Below are 20,061 nucleotides of genomic sequence, written 5' to 3' on the forward strand. Positions count from 1 at the left end.
CATTCCTCTTGTCTTTTAGATTTTAATCACAGTGTCTTGTGGGGTGCCTAGACAGTTTTGATTGAGTGGCAGACATTGTAGAGGGAATTGGAGGCCTAGAATGGTGGTGTTTTCCTAGAGAAAAGATTTGATTTTATTTCTAGCAGGTGGTCGTTATTTTAATCCAGTCAGCAATAGAGGTCATTCAAAAATGGCTTAGTTCCGGACTTCCTGGTGGCACAGTGGTTACGAATCCGCCTGTCAATTCAGGGGACACGGGTTCGAGCCCTGGTCCGGGAAGATCCCACATGCTGCAGAGCAACTAAGCCCGTGCGCCACAACTACTGAGCCTGTGCTCTAGAGCCTGTGAGCCACAACTACTGAGCCCGCATGCCACAACTACTGAAGCCAGCATGCCTAGAGCCTGTGCTTCGCAACAAGAGAAGCCACTGCAATGAGAAGCCTGCGCTCCTCAACAAAGAGCAGCCCCCACTCGCCACACTAGAAAAAGCCTGCACGCAGCAACAAAGACCCAACGCAGCCAAAAAAAAAGGTCTTAGTTCCTTCAAAGGACACTGCATTGCTCAATATGGTACTCCAAGTGCACAGCTCTTTCTAGCCTCAACCTAAAGCCCAGGGCTTTTACTAGGGTCCCTCTCAGTGGTAGCCCTGAGCTCCACTTCATTTTCTATGCAGCCAGGAATATTTCGAAAACTCTATTCAGTAGCCTCCTTATATCTTTACATTGTCTTAAGTGCATGGGTGAACCTAGGGGAAAAGTGGCTTCAGATGCCAGGCTTATTTGTAATTCTGAGATTCCTTTTTTTTTTTTTTTTACTAGATCTTGGCCTCATATATTAGCTTACTAGCTAATATATTAGCTCTCTGATGCCTTCAAGCACAATCTTTATATTTTTGTCGAATGTTCTATTTATTTTCAGTGTTCTCAGACTAACTCATTCATTCCTGGAAGCAAAATTCTCTCTGATCTTTTTTCAAGACCCAGTCTTCTCACATCTCTTCCTGAGTTAGGGATTGTTCTGTTGTTAGGTACATCGTTTACACATTAAACTGCGAACTCAGTGTAGGGATAGTACTTTGCCCATATTTTTATCTTTAGCATCTTACTAGGTAAAGTATATTATAGCTGTTCATAAGACATATGCTGAGTATTGAATGGACAATTACAAAAGAATATACACCCTTTTTCTCTTTGATTACTAACTGTTTTTACTATAGCTCTTCTGATTATGCTTCTGTTTCATAGAAATTGTGTCAGGTTTCTTTTGAATCAGAACTATGGTCAAAGATGTACAAGGCTAACAAGAAAATAGCATTTTAAAACCATGTTGCTACCATTGCAATCTCTGTTATAGTAGATTGATATCTTGAGCTCCAAGGTTAGTAGGTTAAAACCAGTTTCCAGTAGATGATACTCTGATTATGGGACAGCTAAGATTCTTTTTCTATCCAGTAGACATGGCCAATTCTAAGACTTTTCTTTTTCCTTTAATCATAATTCTATTGAAATAGGGAGTAAGGAGTCCCACCTCTGAAGTGTGGAATTAATCTGTGGTTAATTCCACAATTAGAAGACGTTCTAAAAGGCTTTTGGGGGGCTATTTATCATGGTACCAGCCTTGGATTGAAAAATAATCCTTCCAAGATTGAAGTAAGAGAAGTAATTACAGGTCTTTCCATGGTAGAAATAAGAGCAATAATTATCCCCTGCTCTATCCTGACAAGTTTAATTGTGTTAGGTTGATCAGCCCTGGCTTTCCACATTGAAGTAAAACGAGCTTTCATTGTCTCAAACACAGGAAACTTGCCCATGGGGCACAGAGTGTTTTTTCCATTTGTTTGTTTCATTTACTAGTGAGTAGAGAATTATGAGGAAAAGTTTAAAAATGCAGGTGATTTGCCAACAGGCCAGAGTTTGATTTTTATCCCTAAGTGGCAGGTTTGAATTCCTTCCTATGACTTGTTTGTATGTGTGTTTTAGAGAGGATGGGAAGTAACGAGGCATTCAGACAGACGCCTGGGAGAGCAAGAGAAACACTTTGATTTGACAACTGATTTTATCTTAGGAAATTGAGTCAAGAAGAGTATGAGCGGCAAGAAAGAGAGCAGCGGCTGTCAGCTGCAGATGAAAAGGCGCTTTTGGCGGCAGAGGAAGTGAAAACTTACAAGTGAGTTCGGCTTCTGAGGAGGGTGTCAGTGGCTGATGAAACTACTGTTAGCTTTAAAAAAAAAAACTGTTTTACACTGTGTAGAACAAAATGGCACAGAAGCAGAAATAAGTGGTCAAAAGATTTAATTAACATGAAAAAAATAAATTTTAAGTTAACAAAGGAAAAAGTGTTAAATTCACAGAAATTTCCTTACACCCAATACTGACAAGACTGGAAGGGAAATTGGTTCATGCCAACAGTTCTGAGTGGTTTCATATATCAGAGAAATTCTTTTTGGAAGGCAGTTTGCTGTATGATGTATTTAAAAAACATTAAAATGATCATGCCGGGGCTTCCCTGGTGGCGCAGTGGTTAAGAATCCACCTGCCAAGGCAGGGGACATAGGTTCGGGTCCTGGTCCGGGAAGATCCCACATGCCACGGAGCAGCTAAGCCCGTGTGCCACAACTACTGAGCCTGCGCTCTAGAACCCGCGGGCCACAACTGCTGAGCCCGTGCTCCGCAACAAGAGAAGCCACCACAATGAGAAGCCCTTGTACCGCAACAAAGACTAGCCCCCACTCGCTGCAACTAGAGAAAGCCCGCATGCAGCAAAGACCCAATGCAGCCAAAAATAAAATTAATTAATTAATTAATTTTTTTAAAAATGATCATGCCATTTGATAGACTCAGTAATCATAGCTCTGGGAAATTTTCTGTGGATATAATTAAAGGAAGAAAAAGCTTTATGGAGAAAAATATTTATAGCGGGATTGTTTGAGAACATATTGAAGAGAACAGTTAAGGAAATTATAAGGTATCAGTTCAGAATCTCTAGCTATTAAATAATAAGGAAGGAAATTATGCAGTATTAGTTTTGATCACAGTATACTCTTATTATAGCCATGTAGAATGTGTTTTTATACATATGGATGAAGTCTGAAAGGGTACAGCTGTAGCTGTTAGAGTAAAGGGAACATGGCGAGATTGTTTAAAATATTATTCAGTTGTGCTCTAAATGATAAAAGTAAGTTTAATTCTTAGGCGGAGAATTGAAGAAATGGAGGAAGAATTGCAGAAAACAGAGCGCTCATTTAAAAACCAGGTAATAATTATACTGCCCTAGAGCAGCAGACTTCTTTGCTTTCTAATACATATTATTATAGTGAATCTCTGAACATATTTTTTGATGTGTTATCTTTTTCAGATCGCTACTCATGAGAAAAAAGCTCACGATAACTGGGTAAGATTTTTTTTTTCTTTTCTTTATTTTGTGTGTTGTCTACCACAGCTTATTTTGGATATATTTTTTCTCCAATAGCTCAAAGCTCGTGCTGCAGAAAGAGCTATAGCTGAAGAGAAAAGAGAAGCTGCCAACTTGAGACACAAGTATGTGATTTTAAAACATATTTTCAGTGTGTTTTAGAGTTTCTAAAGGCTGTGCTGTGTGGTATCCAATAAGGAATTAATTTTGTTTCATATTTAAATCCATTCTTTCTCTATATTCAAGATTACTGGAACTAACCCAAAAGATGGCAATGCTGCAAGAAGAACCTGTGATCATAAAACCAATGCCAGGAAGACCCAACACACAGAACCTTGCACGGAGAGGTAGGGAGCACTTTTAAAGGGCTGCAGTCTATTTTTTGGTGGAAAATGTGTTTAAATTACTTTTTATTTCTGAGTATGTGTGTAATATTTATGATGCCCTAGAAATAATCCCAAGAACTTAGAAAAAAAAGGTTCACTTAAAGTGGTAATTATTGCCCGTTGTTTTCAGGTCCTCTGAGCCAGAATGGCTCTTTTGGCCCATCTCCTGTGAGTGGTGGAGAATGCTCCCCGCCACTGACAGCAGACCCACCCGCAAGACCTCTGTCTGCTACGCTTAACCGAAGAGAGATGCCTCAAAGTGAATTTGGTGAGCACTGACGTGTTACCTTGCAGTAAACTGTTTCAAGAGTTTTTCTCTTCTTTGAGAATTCTGATGCAAGCAGCAGTTGAGCATTTGGGTCTGTCCAATATATAAAGAAGGAAATTTCTTAATTTTGTCTTGGTGGATAAATAGTCTACTTTAGATTTGCTTTAGAACAAAAAGCATTTATTTATTATTATAACAATACTATTTGTTATGTATAAGTGTATATGTAAAACAAATATATAAATATAATTTATTCTTATTGTTTGTTTCTTTTCAGATTTTTGCTGTGAAGTATAGGCCTTTATCTTTAAATTTCTGTTGAGTTCCTCTCTTGAATAATATAAAAGTAGCCTCAAAACTATATAATTTATGCAGTGTACATCTGTTTCTCATTAATGTGAAATGCTATAGGTCTGTTTCTAATCATAAATATGTCTATAATACTTGGTAAGATATGGAAGTCAGATTACATATAGACTGAAAAAACAGCCTATACAATTGCCTGTAGCTTGAAGTGCCTGACCAGTGCTATTAACGTGCAGGTCTTTCAATCCAAGATAGTTCTCATTTTAATTCTTTAAGTTTGTGCATAAATTGTTAGTGATTTCTCCTCATACGTATTGGGAGACCCATTTTAAATTTTGCTTTCTGGGTAGAACTGAAACCTGACCTGTCCACAATTGGTTTATTCTGAAAAATTCATGCAAGGGCTGTTATTTCTCTCTCAAGGGTCAGTGGATGGGCCTCTGCCTCGTCCTCGATGGTCATCTGAGGCATCTGGGAAACCCTCTGCCTCTGGTAAGGGACCTAAGTGTGTTCAAGGAGTCTCAAATTGTGGAGGAGGTGGGTAGAGGACTTTGTATTCTTCTTCAGAGAGTATACAAGTCAGAATAAGTCTAAATCAGTTCTCTGGCCTCCCACAGATCCAGAATCTGGTGCAGCTTCCATGATGAACAGTAGCTCAAGAAGCTCTTCCCCCTCTAAGGTGACGGATGAGGGCAAGGTAAATTCTGAGGTCATTTTGAATTGTAATTAGGTATTTCAGGAAAACATCTAACTTTTTCTACAACGCCCTCTCTTTGCCTCATCCATCTCCCTTTTGTGTGTTGTTATGTCTGTACCATCTCATTTACTTTTTTTGAAAAAGCAAACTGTTCCCCAAGAGCCTGAAGGCCCTTCAGTTCCCAGCATTACATCTTTGGCTGAGCATCCAGTAGCACTAAGTACTTGTAGGTTGAACTGGGCTTTTTACTTGGTGTATTTCTGGAAAGGAGCTGAGGAGCATGACACTAATCTGCTGTGCTTTAAATTGCATGGCAATACTGACCTTACTATTGACTTGAAGTGTTGCTGGGTTGCTGAACTCTGGTTGGTTGGTTGGTTTTCTCTCCTTTTTCCTGTTCTGGTTAGGTGATTAATCTCTTTAGAGCATCTGTTGTAGTTAACCTTAAAATGTGAAAAGTCATCACTTCAGTTCTGTATTGTGTGCTTCGGTGTTGAGTGCTCTAAGGCAAATCAGTTCATCGTATATTGTGTAAATTCATCATTATTACGTATTTGTTTGGAAGTGTGCTATTTAAGAATATCTCGGGCTTCCCTGGTGGCACAGTGGTTGAGAGTCTGCCTGCCGATGCAGGGGACATGGGTTCGTGCCCCGGTCCGGGAAGATCCCACATGCCGCGGAGCGGCTAGGCCCGTGAGCCATGGCCACTGAGCCTGCGTGTCCGGAGCCTGTGCTCCGCAACGGGGGAGGCCACAACAGTGAGAGGCCCACGTACCGCAAAAAAAAAAAAAAAAAAAAAAAAAAGAATATCTCCAGTGGTATACCAGGCAAGCCCTGTTTTGAATAATCTGAAATTACAGATCAGTAACAGAGGATGTTTGCTATAAGAGAAGTACTGAATAGTGGAAATCTTTAAATTACCTGTTGTGCCAGTTCCCATCAGTAGCCTTAAATTATGTTCACATAAGTGTATTCTCTTGTAACTTGTGTAGCTGCGACAGCTGGTAAGTCCTCTGATTGTACCTCACAGTGCTTTACTGTGTCGACATCAAGATACATATTTTCATTATTGAGAATTTCCAACCCAGCTTCTGTAGGGAAGGATTGGTCAGCACCTCGTAATGTGAAGGACGGCGTTACTGGTGAATGGGGGTGGATGCTGGAGCTGTGCCTGCTGAACTTGTATATATAACGTTATCTCTGTTGGGAAATACTTGCGAGTTCCAGTGCAGGACTCCAGGAATACACATCGCTTGAGAGCTCTTTGTGTCCCAGGGCAGCCTGGCTAAGACCCAAGACCCCTTTGAAGTAGCAGACTGACTTCAAAGAGAGTAGAGCCTCCTCTGATAGCGGGGGCAGAGGAGGAAGAGCACTGGCTTGGAGTCAGGCTGATAGTGGATTCCAGCCCAGCCTCTTACGTGCTGTGTGACCTTCGGCAAGTTATCTAATACTCTCTGTGCCTCTGTTGCCTCATGTTTAAAGCAAGGTGAGATCTTATAACCCATGAAAGGGAATTGAAGGTACTCTGAATATTAGCTCTTCTTACGTGTGTAGAAAATGGATTTTTCATTCCCTTTTGTTCTTTCCACTCTTAATATGGAGAAATGAGCTATTGTGGTGACGGGAGGGAGGGGCTGCCCTAGAAGCAGTTTACTGTATGTATGGTATGATTGTTAGTTCTCAGTTGGGACTCGCCTCTGTTAATATCCTTTGACAGTCCTCTTGCATCCTCTTCTGTTTGCCCATACGAGCAATAATATGATTATGGTGGAATTGTTCACTCCTCTAACATTCTTTGAACCCGCCCGAGCTGTCAGTGGGACAGATAGGAGGGGTAGTTTTGTTGCCATAGTTCGCTCTTTGGACAAGTGCCTGACATCTGCTTCATTGGGTTTTAGCTTTTACTGGTGTTGGTGCTTTTATCTGTCATATCCAAGCATTTCAGAACTTTCATTACTTCTCCTTTGCAGGTTAATACGGCTGCAAAAGGGCCCCCTCCTTTTCCAGGGGCACCCCTCATGAGCTCTCCCGTGGGAGGCCCTCTACTGCCGCCCATTCGATACGGACCACCTCCTCAACTCTGCGGGCCTTTTGGGCCTCGGCCACTTCCTCCACCCTTTGGTATGATGATTGAACGGTAGTAATGGACTTGTGAAGTGTATTCATCTTTTCACTCTAATCCTTGATAAAATTTTAACAGTTGCTACGCAGGGCTGTGCAATGAAAGGGTAAAGCTGGCTGAGTACATTTGAACTTTTCTGCCAGTTTCTCAGGACACATGGGGTGCTGCATAATCTCCCTATACTGAGATGGGCAGTAGGTATCTCTTGTAGACAAGGGAGAATGGGCTGTTCATAGAAAGTCAGAAATATTATTTCTGCCTGTGTTTCTTGAACATCTCTGGCTACATACTAGGCTCCGTAATGGATGGAATTAACTCTCCTAACTCCAGGAGCTTAAGGTGTCCTATAGGACACATACATAGATTATATACAACATAAAACTTGTAATCACCATAATAGAAGTGTAAGCAACAGGTCACAGAGTATAAAAGGAAAGATTAATCCATCACTCCCCACCTTGGGAGTAAATAGGAAGGAAATGTTAAAGAGAAGGTAGAATGTAATAGCTACTAGGTAGAATGTTGCTGAATTTAATTAGGTGGAGCTTGAAGGCCTTTCCCAGCAGGGCAGACACCTTGATTTTGATGGCATATGTAGGTCCATGCTGACTGCTGCATTTGTTTTTAATTGATACAGTAACAGTGGAATTTCCCTTATCAAAATTTACTAACAGTGAAGCCCTTATTTCATAATCTATCATCTTAGTATGATATATAGTACTTCTAAGTACAAATCAAGCTCTTGTGAGATAAAGACAGCAGAATTGTGTTGTCGAAAAAACCACAAGCTAGGTAGAGCCACGTATAAATCCAGCCTATGTTGCTTCATGGCTGGCTGGCTATAGGCATGTAACTTAAACTTGCTGAGCCTCAGTTTGCCTCATCTATAAAGTGGGGATGCCACCACCTAACTTCCAGGGGTATGAGGAGTTAAAGATTAACATACATGGAATCATCTAAATTTAGATATGTTCATATGTAGTTACATGACTGAATTTTAATTTTTCCAGGTCCTGGTTTGCGTCCACCACTAGGCTTAAGAGAATATGCACCAGGCGTTCCACCAGGAAAACGGGACCTGCCTCTTGACCCTCGAGAATTCTTAGCAGGACACGCACCTTTTAGACCTTTAGGCTCTCTTGGCCCAAGAGAGTACTTTATCCCTGGTACCCGATTACCACCCCCAACCCATGGCCCCCAGGATTATCCACCTTCCTCTGCTGCAAGAGACTCACCGGCTTCCGGCTCCAGAGGTGAGCCCCCGCCTGCCTCTCAGAGCACTAGCCAGGGCTGTTCGCAGGCTTTCAAACAGAGCCCGTAACTGACCTCGGACATTTAGTCTGAGAGAAAGTGGACTGTGCACTGTTCATGATAGTAGAGGATTTTCACTGGCTTCAGAATCCAAAAGTTGATTTTAAAAGGTTTGTTTTTAGAACTAAGCTGCCCTGGCAGTGTGCATTTTTGAGCCAAACAGTTAAAAAATATCATTTCCCCCCGCCCCAAAGCAAAAATCACCTTGTAAGCTAGAGCCTCCTTACAACTTTGAAATGTGCAATAAAGAATACCTGTGTTTGGGCTTCCCTGGTGGCGCAGTGGTTGGGAGTCCGCCTGCCGATGCAGGGGACACGGGTTCGTGCCCCAGTCTGGGAAGATCCCACATGCCGCAGAGCGGCTGGGCCCGTGAGCCATGGCCGCTGAGCCTGCGCGTCCGGAGCCTGTGCTCCGCAACGGGAGAGGCCACAACAGTGAGAGGCCCACGTACCGAAAAAAAAAAAAAAAGAATACCTGTGTTTTAGTTAATGTAGCATATGTAACTGCTAAAGGATTTAGGATGTCGTGAAAAATATGAACATTTCCTGTGGAAATGCTATAAGAACATGTATTTCCATTTATTATCCTATTTTTAGTGTACACCAGTTGAATACAGAGCAACAGTATTTATAAGCTTGATTTTTAAAAAATATCTGGTTGCAATGGCTGTTACGCTAAAAGTGTTTACTAAAAGATCACTAAACTTTTATCTCCCCTCTTGCTGAAGTTCTTTGTAGTAACGGTTCATAAAAATTTGGTTATTAATATTTCCCAAGTATCTGTTGATTCCATTGTTTTCTCACGAGACTTGTACCATTTTGGAAACGTGTAAACTCAAGCTCCCAGAACTGAAGATGGTGACCTGGCAGCACACATCCCTGGCTCACCGCTCATGAGTTCAACCTCAAAGTCACCGGGAAGCACCACAACTGATATGTCTTCCTTCTACTTCAAAGAAGTCAGTGCACCAATTTGGACAGCATTCACGTGCTTTCTTGTGGCTCTGCCTGGTTGAGAATGGTTTTCTGAGTATGAGTTTACATGTAGCAAGAATTGTTTGACCTGGTATTCTGTTGCTTTTACCGTTCTTGTGTTAGGGTGCATAACAGAAAAATGAAAATGATGTGTCATGACCATAAAAGTAAGAAAATTTCTTTTAAAAACTGTAGAGAGTCTGTTATTTCTCCTGTACCTTGCCACTGACTTCCAAGGAATACGGCGAAAAAGGGCAAAGGGTAGGTAATACCATGAGAAAGAATGATTCAGGATTGTGGGGCTTGTAACGTGCCCTAGGTCAGCAACATGGGCTGAACTCAGTTCTTTTTGTGGACTGATCCTAGTCCAAAATTCATATTTGAATACTGGCACTTATATTTAAAAATCAGTAAATCTATCATACTTGCTATACCCATTACTGCCCCAGGTCTTTTAAACAATGTTTCTAAGAACTAACTCATCAGACACTTTAAATTATAGTAACTTTGTAGCACATTTCAAGAAGTTTAAGATTTCAATTAAATCAGAATTATAAAAGGTTGATGTTGTTCACGGCTAGATCATACTCTCGCATTCTCTGAAGTTCTGTGATGTAACGATACTACTGAAATCTGCACCGTGACTTGTCACCATTAGGATGTTTAATCCTCTTAGAATACCTTATAAAATAAAGCAAATGCTTCACTGTGAAACAAAATTTTTTCTTTATACTAAACTAAAAGATGCCACTTTAGAAAGATAAGGACCGTTGAAAGAAGACAACTCTTCCAGAGTTCATAATGAATACATAAGGAGTTTTTCAGGAAAAGAGAATTCCATCTCTGTGTCCTGTTTATTATCAAGAATAGAAGAAATTTAAGAGGAAAACTCCATAGTTAACAGCATAGGTTATTTTTAACCGTGTAAAATAAAAAGATTAAGTCACAAATAGAGCTTTTGAGTATATCAGTCTCTTCAGGACGTGAAATAATGGTGAAGTTAATTTCAAAATTTAAATAGTATTTAAATATAGATTACACCAGTTAGGAAGATAATATAGTAGCAAAGGTAAATTAAATCTATTTCAACATCAAATCCTGGAGTCTTTTTCTTTTTTTTTTTTAACCTCTAAAGCCTTTTTGGTGTTTATTCTGTGTTTCATATTGAGAAGTCAGTCAGTTGTAGAGAACTGCCACCTGTGGCTTAGCCGAGCAGCCCCAGACTTACCATCCCTGCCACCTCTCAGAGCCCTCTGTTTGCACCCCTTCGGCACTCCAGGCCAGGCAAGCCGCCAATTTGGAGAGGGTGTGGGGGGCATCACCCTGAGTCACATCAGCCCCGACTGGCTTGAAAATTACATCTGTTTCAGAAGTCATGTCCAGCTAACTGTCTGTCTTTCTGGGCTTAGTTGCTAAAGTCATCTCAGTTACGGAGCAGCAGCGTTTCAGCCTGGAAGTCTGCTGTAGCTGTGGTTACTATTCAATGGCTGATCTTTTCATCAAAAAGTAAATAATTTGTGGGATGTGGAGTATTCTGCGTCTACTGCTTCGAGACAGTCGCTCGTTTTGTTATTTCATTCAGGTCTGAATTACAAAGCTAAGCTAATCAGCTGTGTTCGATTTAAGCTTCTTTAACACTGATGAAAGGCATTTGTAGTTCATCATCTAAACCATACTTTTGTGAATGACAGCAGATGTGACATAAACTATCACCTTGATATACATGTCTTATGGTCTATGAGAAAAGAGAAAGAACAATGTATCAGTTTTGCTACATTTTAATGGTAGGTTTTTTAAGGGATTATTTTTAGGTCTTGTCAGCAACATCAAACAAAAGGTACTGAGTACTCCACAGGGTACAGAGCGCTGCCAAGCACCTCAGAAAATGTACGTGACATGGAGAACGTGTGGTTCTTGCCCCCTGAGGAGCTTACAGTCTGTGGGGGGGGGGGGGGGGGGGGAGGGGGGGGGGGTGGGGGGGCAGGGCACGGGGCTGACAACTCACAGTCTAAGAGTTGAGTGAACAACAAAGTAATTTATTAAGGCAAATTCCTCATCCCCTCAAGCTACTGTGGATGGAATCATCTGGAATTAAACTAATCAAGAGGGAGGCAAGACTAAATTGGGTTGAGAATTCTTCAGGCTCATATAGTTTTTTAACATCCATCATAGTAAACAGAACTGACCTAACAACTGAAAGTGGAGACTAGATCTCTTGAAGTGCAAGGGCTAGAACTTAATTGTGGTTACTTATTTTAAAAAGCAAACATACTGAACGGTATTGACTAGGCTTATTACACGAGTTTAAAAGTAGGCCAAGTACTGGCACTGCGTTCCCCTCATGCTAGCATTGGTCATTTAAAATAGTGAATATTAAATATGTGGGCTCCACATCAAACCCACAGAATGCCCACCCCAAATCTTAAATGTTCTGTGTATCAAATATCCACCTTGTGTGTTCTATGAAAGTTTTATGCCCCATTATTAAGTCAAAAGAATGTAGTCAAATTATAAAAAGCTAATGACCTGCATATTTCCATATGGATGAATGTCAGTATATCTACATAGGAAATAAATGGCAATCCTATCTACCTATATAAAAAAAAATAGAATATCTTCAGATTTGCATACTCATCACTATAAGAAGAGGTATGCAGGTTTTAAGGTTTCACAATCAGTTGTCAGAAAAACAGCAGTTATTCCTGCGGTATCTTGTTAGCATCTGACTCAAATTATTTTTAGATTACACGAAGACACTCTAAACCCACCAAGAATTTGTAATTATTTTGATAACGGTTCCATCACTAACCCCAGAATCACTATCAGAAAGAGTAACGATGTGATGTAGAAAGAAGCTAATCAACATGACTAAAAATATGCTCACTTTCAGAAAAACGATCCGGTCATCTGGAAAAATCACAGCTACCACCTGCGAACAACGCCCATATGGGATACTGATTTGGCCAAGGCACACTATTTCTAAGCAGGAGAACCATGAGATCAGGGTGAATCAAGGCCGTCTCCGAGGAGCAGCCTATAAATTTCCAGACTGACCTTGGGCAGCATAATTGGTCCAATTCCTCTCAAAGCAGTTTCATACTATCCTACCCACATCAACCCAAAGTTTGACATTAACTCGAAAAACCGAAGAGCATATTGGAGCAGAAGTGGACAGGTGTGTAAACTCTAGCACACTCTTATTGCTGTATTAAGTGTGAAGGTGAGCACATTCCACCCACAACAGTGTCGTTCCAGGAAGCAGGGCAGGAGTAGTGGCAAATTAGGAAAGAGGCTATTCATTGCACAATTAATAGAAAAGTGAAAACATTTCAAGATCTACAATAAGCCTGTATCCAAAGGAGTCTTTTACATCAGTGATGTGCTGGACTTTGAATTCTGTGCTACAGCTTTGTAATGGACTCACTCTGGCTTGCTGGCCTGGGTACGGCTTGCTTCCTGCCTGTTGAAGGGCGAATGTGCTACACAGAGCTAGGATGGTTTCTACAGAGTGGTAAGATTCACAGAAGTTCCAGGGTATTCATGTCAGGATCATTCCTTGTGCAAAGTCTGATGCAGATGAAGATAAAGTGGTTTCTTGGTCAATAACTGCAATTTCTTTCTTTTAAAGTCAGTGGGTTTCTTGTATCTGTAACCACAATAGAAAAACCATTGATAACTGATCTATTCCAAGGTTACATATTAAGAAGAGAGAGTAGAGTCACCATTAAATTAGTACGAATTCTGTTCGTGCATCACTTACAGTTCTATTACAATTGGCCCAGGTTTAATTTCATCCATCTCCATGAAAGCAAAACACTTGGTGCTGGTAAACCTTTTTTTAGGCTTGTAGTGTTTGAATTCAAAGAAAATAGCTGCACCTAAGGAATTAAAGCAAAGCAGATTAGCCACAGACAGCACATTTCTAGTGTCAATAAATTTTCTTTGATCACCAGAAGCCTATGAACAAGCAACAACTGTCATAATTTTACAAAGTAACCTCTGTCAAACAATCTCTCTGATGATACAACTGACTACGGCTGTCACCCCACAACTCGCCTGTACCTGAATGGAGGGACATGTCTCCGTATCATCCTATTCTACAGAGCAGAGCAAAACTTCTTGAGCCAGAATGACTCAAGAATGTAAATAAGTTCATCCACAGGTAGAATTATAAAGTATTAAGAATAGAAAATACTAAATACTACCCAAAAAAACCCACAGAAGATACTTGTTAAGTATTAACATTACTCATAGAAACGCATTAAGTAGAAAAGGCACGTAAAAGAGTTCATCAAAAAAATCCAACTTAAATAGTTTCTCAAAACAAAAACTCAAAATTTCAGTTTTTGGGAGTTTGAAGTTTGGAGTCTGAACAACAGCTGGTTCAGTTTTTAAATGTTAACTGCTTCCTAATACCTTTCTCAGTGTCCAAAGCCCTGTTTTGTTTTTCCTGGAATGACATGTGCTTGTGTGAAGACAGCGCTAAGCAAGACGAGGGCTTAGAGAGCACGCCTATCCCACCCCTCCCCCAGTGAACAAGTGGTGATGAAACATGTAGACAGTTTTCTCTCCCCAAAGCCTAAGAGATAAGCTGTCTCCACCTCCCCACAGAGAAAAGCTAAAAACAGAATAATAAGTCGCCTCGTCTGTGTAGCCAAGAACAATTAATTTCTAAAGGCAACGAAAGAGGCTGAAGGACGTCAGGGTCTCCCTGTTATCTGGCTCCTTATTAACAAAGGCTTAACCAGAGCGGTGCTGGATCTTGCTTTGCTTTTAAAGACAACTAACATACATCTAATACTTTCACTGATGACAAAACTCACAAGTGACTAGAAGTTTAACAATGTTCAGAAATGTGTGCGCAGCCCTGGCACCTGGGTCCAAACGGAGCGCTTCACATGTCAAGGAAGGAAAGAAAAGCCAGTCACTTAGGAGACAAAGGGATGTACATGAGGGAGAGATGGGCGTGTTTATTTATTTATTTGCCGAGCCGCGTGGCTTGCGGGATCTTAGTTCCCCGACCAGGGATTGAATCTGGACCCCAGCAATGAAAGTACCAAGTCCTAAGCACTGGACCGCCAGGGAATTCCAGAGATGGGCATATTTAGCATCTGCTACCAACACACACGAAACGATTACAATTGTTAGGTTACCGGTGACCTCGGTCCCCAGGTGTATGACCCTGCCATGTCCACAAAAGAGTAGCTTCTCTTCTCCCTTCCACGGCAATAACAGAGGCATTTTATTATTTAAAAACCTCATAGATCTTTAAGATAGCAGATCACATTTCTTAGTCTCTTCAGCTATGGAACCCATCTCCTTGTCATCGTGATTGTGTCTGAGGTCTGAATAAATGTGAAAATAAAGTCACATTTGAAAACAGCATTAAAGTCCAAATATGATACCATCATTTTAAGGAAGTTAAAAAAATTTTATTATTCATCTGCATCATCTGTAGATAATATATTTCCTGCATTGCTGGTATGCACAGCTCTATATTTCATGGCATTTATAAGAAAGGACAAAATGTAAAATGAGAATAGCCTAGGAAGATTAACTTAAATGCTTATAAACATAAAGTATACTCATTAGCATTAGTCTCAGTTAAAATGACAGTCACTGTACATAACAGATTCAAAGCTGGAGAATAAAGAGTCACATTCTGAATATAGTTCTACTTTTAGCATCACAAACCTTTGGTTAATTTTTCAACATGCTTCTGGAGCTCAATGTCCACATTAAAATGAACATATGTATCTTCTTTTCTTGAAGCCACGGGAGTATCCTGCACAGGAGTTAAATCTATGCCATTCAGATCTAGAGAGGAAAAAACAGTTTCTGCTTCGAGCCTTCAAATACAAAGACGTAAAAACTGCAAAGGGCTGTGTTTCCTGAAGAGGCAAAAGCCGAGAGGAGATTCTGAGGCCAATAAAGACCCATGTCTGAGGTGAGAAGGTACCTGAAGGTGGCTGGTTTCCAAGGTCATGTGGAGGGCACGGAGTAGAAAGGGTGGGAGACCCGCATGGATAGGAGGAGGAAGCCGCCTTACACATCACAAAATTGGATCCTTCCTAGTTAAGAGGTGTCTTCTGAGGACACAGGCCAGTATAGTTTTGTGAATTACATTTGGGGCCGTAATATACCACAGTGGTGCTCCTACCCCTATTTCCCAACCTTGATCGCATGCATGACACGGAAAGGCCTATAAATCTAACATTATCAAAATTCCCCTGCTGTATTCAAGTCAGAGGACCAAACAAGACACGACAGCTGCCAAGGAAACCTTTCCATGAATGAACACTTCTTACATATATTACTTAAATTCTGGTTCTATTTGCTATAACATAAGCTGATTTACAATAACCAGATGGCACACTATGTATGGTATACTGCTGTAATTTCTGGAGCCAGGAATCATCCATTTTAATCTAATTCAACACAGACTCATTTAATGACTACTCAGTGTTCATGTATTATTCAACAGACCCATCTTAGGGACCTTAAAGCAAGAGAGTATGTTTGATTACTTCAGTTCCTAAAGATATTTAAATAAAACATGTTTCAGTTCAACCATATGCAAAGGTAACATAATATCTACATTTCATTACATTTTTTTGTATTTTACAGTGTTCGTTCCTGAATGAGATGTAGTTTTGTGTAGGGTGTAAATACTTTCCAGTAGACCATGGATTTGAGAGCCAGTAACATCAGAAGTTAAAGTATCACAGCATTAGTACTATGGATCATGGTCTCTCCATGTTAAAATTTTTGTCTGTGGCCAAAATCCTTTTTCTTTTATTTGGTACTAATGAACCCATGGGTCTGAATATTTCTATGATCGGTAAAAGTTCCCTCCATTTAATTTCAGTCCATACCTGTTTGATTTGTCTCAAACTGTAGGTTTATTAACTGTAGACTCGATTAACTGTGCAGTTATTTCTGAATAACAGTATGACAACTTCATCGTCAATCACCCAATAATTATTTTTAAAAGACTGTTGAGTGCTTTACAAATAAAGTGCTGTATAAAATGCTTGGCAATGACAAAACAATTCATTCACTGTGGCTTCCCTCTTAAACCAATGACCAAAAAAGTTGTTTTCAAGGAAAAAAATGGTTTGCCATTGGATAGAAAAAAACAAATCCTAAGAGTAATCATGCTTAATAATGACGGCAATATAGTTAAGTATAAGAAATACATCACTCGTCTAAAGTCCCGCAGGATTATGTTTAGGGCGTGGATGTTTATGGACACGTCCTATTTCCCTGTCTCCACTCATGATTAATTGAAGGCCTGATTCTCATCTACCTCTGCACAGCTGTCCTATGTACAAACCTCTCTTGGACAGGAACGAGAGGACCTGAAGTGGAGGTGTGGGAAAACAGGAGAACACTGGGCTTTGCAAAGAAAACCACACACCCTTGGAAGGTGGGGGACATTTTTTTAACCTGTTTTCTGAAGGATGCATCTGCTGTTAAAGACAGTGTGTCTGTCTAGTCAGCACCCTTGACGGAATTTTAAGAATAAAAAGATACACACAAAGAAAAAGCCAAAAGCAAATATGAGTGTAAGTTATGGATAGGGAAGTATTTTTAGTAAATCTCTCAGAAATGTTTGGTGAAGGAATGATGACCACCTCTTCCCAGGGATTTTGCCTCACTGTAAAATCAACTAAAATAAGTTGTCACAGATATAAAACATCCCCTCCCTCTCCCCACCAAAAAAGTTCCAAATGAGAAGCAACATTATAAAATTCCCCAGAGGGAAGATAGATATGCATAATTATTTACCTTTTACACTAACTGTGATATAGGGATCAATGCATTGCCCAGCATCTTTCAGGCCAATTTTCTCAATTCTGATAGTGAGTAATGTCATTCCTGGTTCTGATGGCAACCTTGGTAATAAAGTACCTGGCAACAGAGAAATAGCAATAAAAATGAGCTCCACCAATAATTTCAAAGTAAATATTTTAACAACATAGAGAAGATATAGCTTTGCTCTTAACTGGCTTAGCAACTAGCCAGGCATCATTTTGGTTTCCAAAACTTACAGACACTTGATGTTATTCTTCTCAGACAAACGCTTAATTAGACACAAGATACATCTACACTTCCATACTTCACGTTCAACACTAACGCATAAATTACTAACTCAAGTTTGTTAAAATTCCAATCCAGGAAGCCCAATTACAAATTACTACGTAATTGAGAATGTACACAATATGTATGCTTCACATTTACTCCTAAATAATATGCTCCATATCTCAGCATGAAGTGGTGGAACAAGGACACAAAAAGCTTTATAAACATTTGTTACGTATTTCTAAAGTTTGAAAAATTTAATACCAGAATCAATAAATCTTTCAGCTACTATTAATCTTTCAGGAAATAACATATAACTTAGTATTTATATATTTAATTGAATAACTTTACAGTGTAATTTCCCACTCCTTTCTTCACCCTATTCTGTATGATCTATCCTCTCAGAAACCAGTCCTACTGAGAATGCCACATAAAACCACAAGAGTAATTGTAGGTTTGAAATCTTTTCCATAGATCAATTAAATTTTTTAAAACTGAAAAACCACCCAGAACCACACAAGAGCATTCCCCACCAAGAAAATGACGTGAAGAAAGAAACTGACTGTACAGTTTGTTCATTTATTTCAAATAATCGATGAAGAACAGATGCAAACAAAGGTTGATTTTAATTTAATATGTATAGAGTACCACAACTTACAGAATCTAACATTTATAAAGGACTCTGGTTGACACTCTTTAAGTTTCTATCCAACAATGTGTTATTCTACTTTTAATGAGGAAGTAGTCGAAGTACATGGATCAGTCAACTTACCATGTTCAAAATATATTATCGATACATTTAACTGACTGCAAATGTGCTTGAGGGAATTTTAGGGGGCAATGAAAATGTTCTCAAATTAGATCACACTGATAGACGCACAACACTATAGACTTATCAAAAGTCACTGAATTGTACACATTTTAGAATGAGTGAATTTTATGACATGAAGATTACTATAGAAATCCAAGAGTCTTAATTGGTGATATCTGTTAAAAAATTTTTTTGACTAATGACAAGGCAGAAGTATAAAAAGCAGAAAAACCAAAATGGGACATTCAAAGCAGTATTTAATACTGTTTCAAAATTAACATTACTTTTTCACATGAAATATTTTGCCCTATTTCAACACATTTTCAATTTTCACAAGTTTTCTTACATTAAAGATAAAAGGTCTTTACTGCACCCACTGTCTATTCTTTAAAAAAAAATTTAAATTGTGAATCTAACACATTCAGAAAAGCAAATAAAACGAGAGTACAGCTTAATGAAATGCCAAAAGCAAGCATCCATGTAACCACCAATGAGGTCAAAAAATAAAGCATGACCTCAGGAGTTCCCTTCTATCCCCACCCAATGCTCTTCTGAATTCCTCCTCACTACCCTGGCTTTTAAAATCACTACTAAAAAGCATCCCTGTATAATTATTTTGCCTGCTTTTGAACTTGAGATTTATCCAGTTGTTGTCAGTTGCTGTAATTTGTTCATTTTTATGATTTTCCAGAATTAGTATAGTATAGAGGTTGTACAAATATACCAGTTTTTGTATCCATTCTTCTGTTGACAGGCATTTGAGTTGCCTCAAGTTTTTGGAAATTGTTAACGCTGCTGCAAACATTCTTGGATACATACTCTGCTCCACCTAAGCACACATTCCCCAAGGGAGGACTTAACTGAGTCACATGATATATCACCTTCATGTTTGCTATGTAATTACAAACTATTTTCCAAAGTGGTCATGTCAGTTTCTGCTCCTAGTATAATCTCCATTGTTCCACATCCTCACTAGCACTTGGGAGTTGTCAGATTCTTCTTTTTGGCCAGTTTAGGTGTAGAGAAATACCAATCTAGTCTTAAGCTCATTTTGCCAATGATTAATGAGCTGAGCACCTTTTCATTTAAAAATAAGCATTTGTATTTCCCTTTTCCTAAAGTATCTATTCAATTATTTTGCCCACTTTACTACTGAAATGCTCACCTTTTAAAAATATATACTATTTATTTATTTATTTTGGCTGCGCTGGGTCTTAGTTGCAACATGCAGAATTCTTAGTTGTGGCAGGCATGCAGGATCTAGTTCCCTGACCAGGGATCAAACCCGGGCCCCCTGAATTGGGAGCATGGAGTTTCACCCACTGGACCACCAGGGAAGTCCCTGAAATGTTCACCTTTTTCTTAGTGATTTGTAGGAGTCCTCTAATATTTTGACATAAGCTTTTTGTTGGATACATGTTCTACAAATAATTTCTCAGTGGCTTTCCTTTTTTAAAAAAAATCTGTATAGTAAAGGGTAACATATTAAAATGTGTACAAATTCTAGGCACAGCTTAATGAATTTTCACAAAGTGAACACACCTGTGTGACTAGCACCATATCCAGGAAAGAAAGATATTACCAGCATACTAGGAGCTTGACTTGTGCCCCCAATACACACCCAAATCACTCTCTCTCCCAAGAGATAACAGCCATTCTTGACTTTTAATACCAAGATCAGTCTTCAC

At 39.5% G+C, this 20,061-nt stretch overlaps 2 protein-coding genes across 2 annotated transcripts in view; one reads left to right on the plus strand and one right to left on the minus strand.

Annotated features, from left to right (window-relative positions):
* The window catches only part of MIA3 (MIA SH3 domain ER export factor 3), a 50,327-nt gene extending 41,562 nt beyond the window's left edge, over window positions 1-8,765 (plus strand). The window contains exons 18-27 of the mRNA XM_007457019.1: window positions 2,067-2,168; window positions 3,194-3,254; window positions 3,357-3,392; window positions 3,471-3,538; window positions 3,660-3,760; window positions 3,930-4,067; window positions 4,797-4,865; window positions 4,991-5,070; window positions 7,041-7,191; window positions 8,203-8,765. Of these exons, the coding sequence (XP_007457081.1) occupies window positions 2,067-2,168; window positions 3,194-3,254; window positions 3,357-3,392; window positions 3,471-3,538; window positions 3,660-3,760; window positions 3,930-4,067; window positions 4,797-4,865; window positions 4,991-5,070; window positions 7,041-7,191; window positions 8,203-8,513 (1,117 nt within the window). The 3' untranslated portion in view covers window positions 8,514-8,765. The remainder of the gene's footprint in view (window positions 1-2,066; window positions 2,169-3,193; window positions 3,255-3,356; window positions 3,393-3,470; window positions 3,539-3,659; window positions 3,761-3,929; window positions 4,068-4,796; window positions 4,866-4,990; window positions 5,071-7,040; window positions 7,192-8,202) is intronic.
* A 3,902-nt stretch (window positions 8,766-12,667) lies between these two features.
* AIDA (axin interactor, dorsalization associated) overlaps window positions 12,668-20,061 on the minus strand; it is a 42,850-nt gene continuing 35,456 nt past the window's right edge. Inside the window, exons 7-10 of the mRNA XM_007457022.1 lie at window positions 17,269-17,391; window positions 15,172-15,294; window positions 13,238-13,355; window positions 12,668-13,123 (exon numbers count right to left, since the gene is read on the minus strand). Of these exons, the coding sequence (XP_007457084.1) occupies window positions 13,027-13,123; window positions 13,238-13,355; window positions 15,172-15,294; window positions 17,269-17,391 (461 nt within the window). The 3' untranslated portion in view covers window positions 12,668-13,026. The remainder of the gene's footprint in view (window positions 13,124-13,237; window positions 13,356-15,171; window positions 15,295-17,268; window positions 17,392-20,061) is intronic.

The sequence above is a fragment of the Lipotes vexillifer genome, unplaced genomic scaffold, assembly GCF_000442215.2.
Source record: "Lipotes vexillifer unplaced genomic scaffold, Lipotes_vexillifer_v1.1 scaffold1675, whole genome shotgun sequence".
Taxonomy (NCBI): Eukaryota; Metazoa; Chordata; class Mammalia; order Artiodactyla; family Lipotidae; genus Lipotes; species Lipotes vexillifer.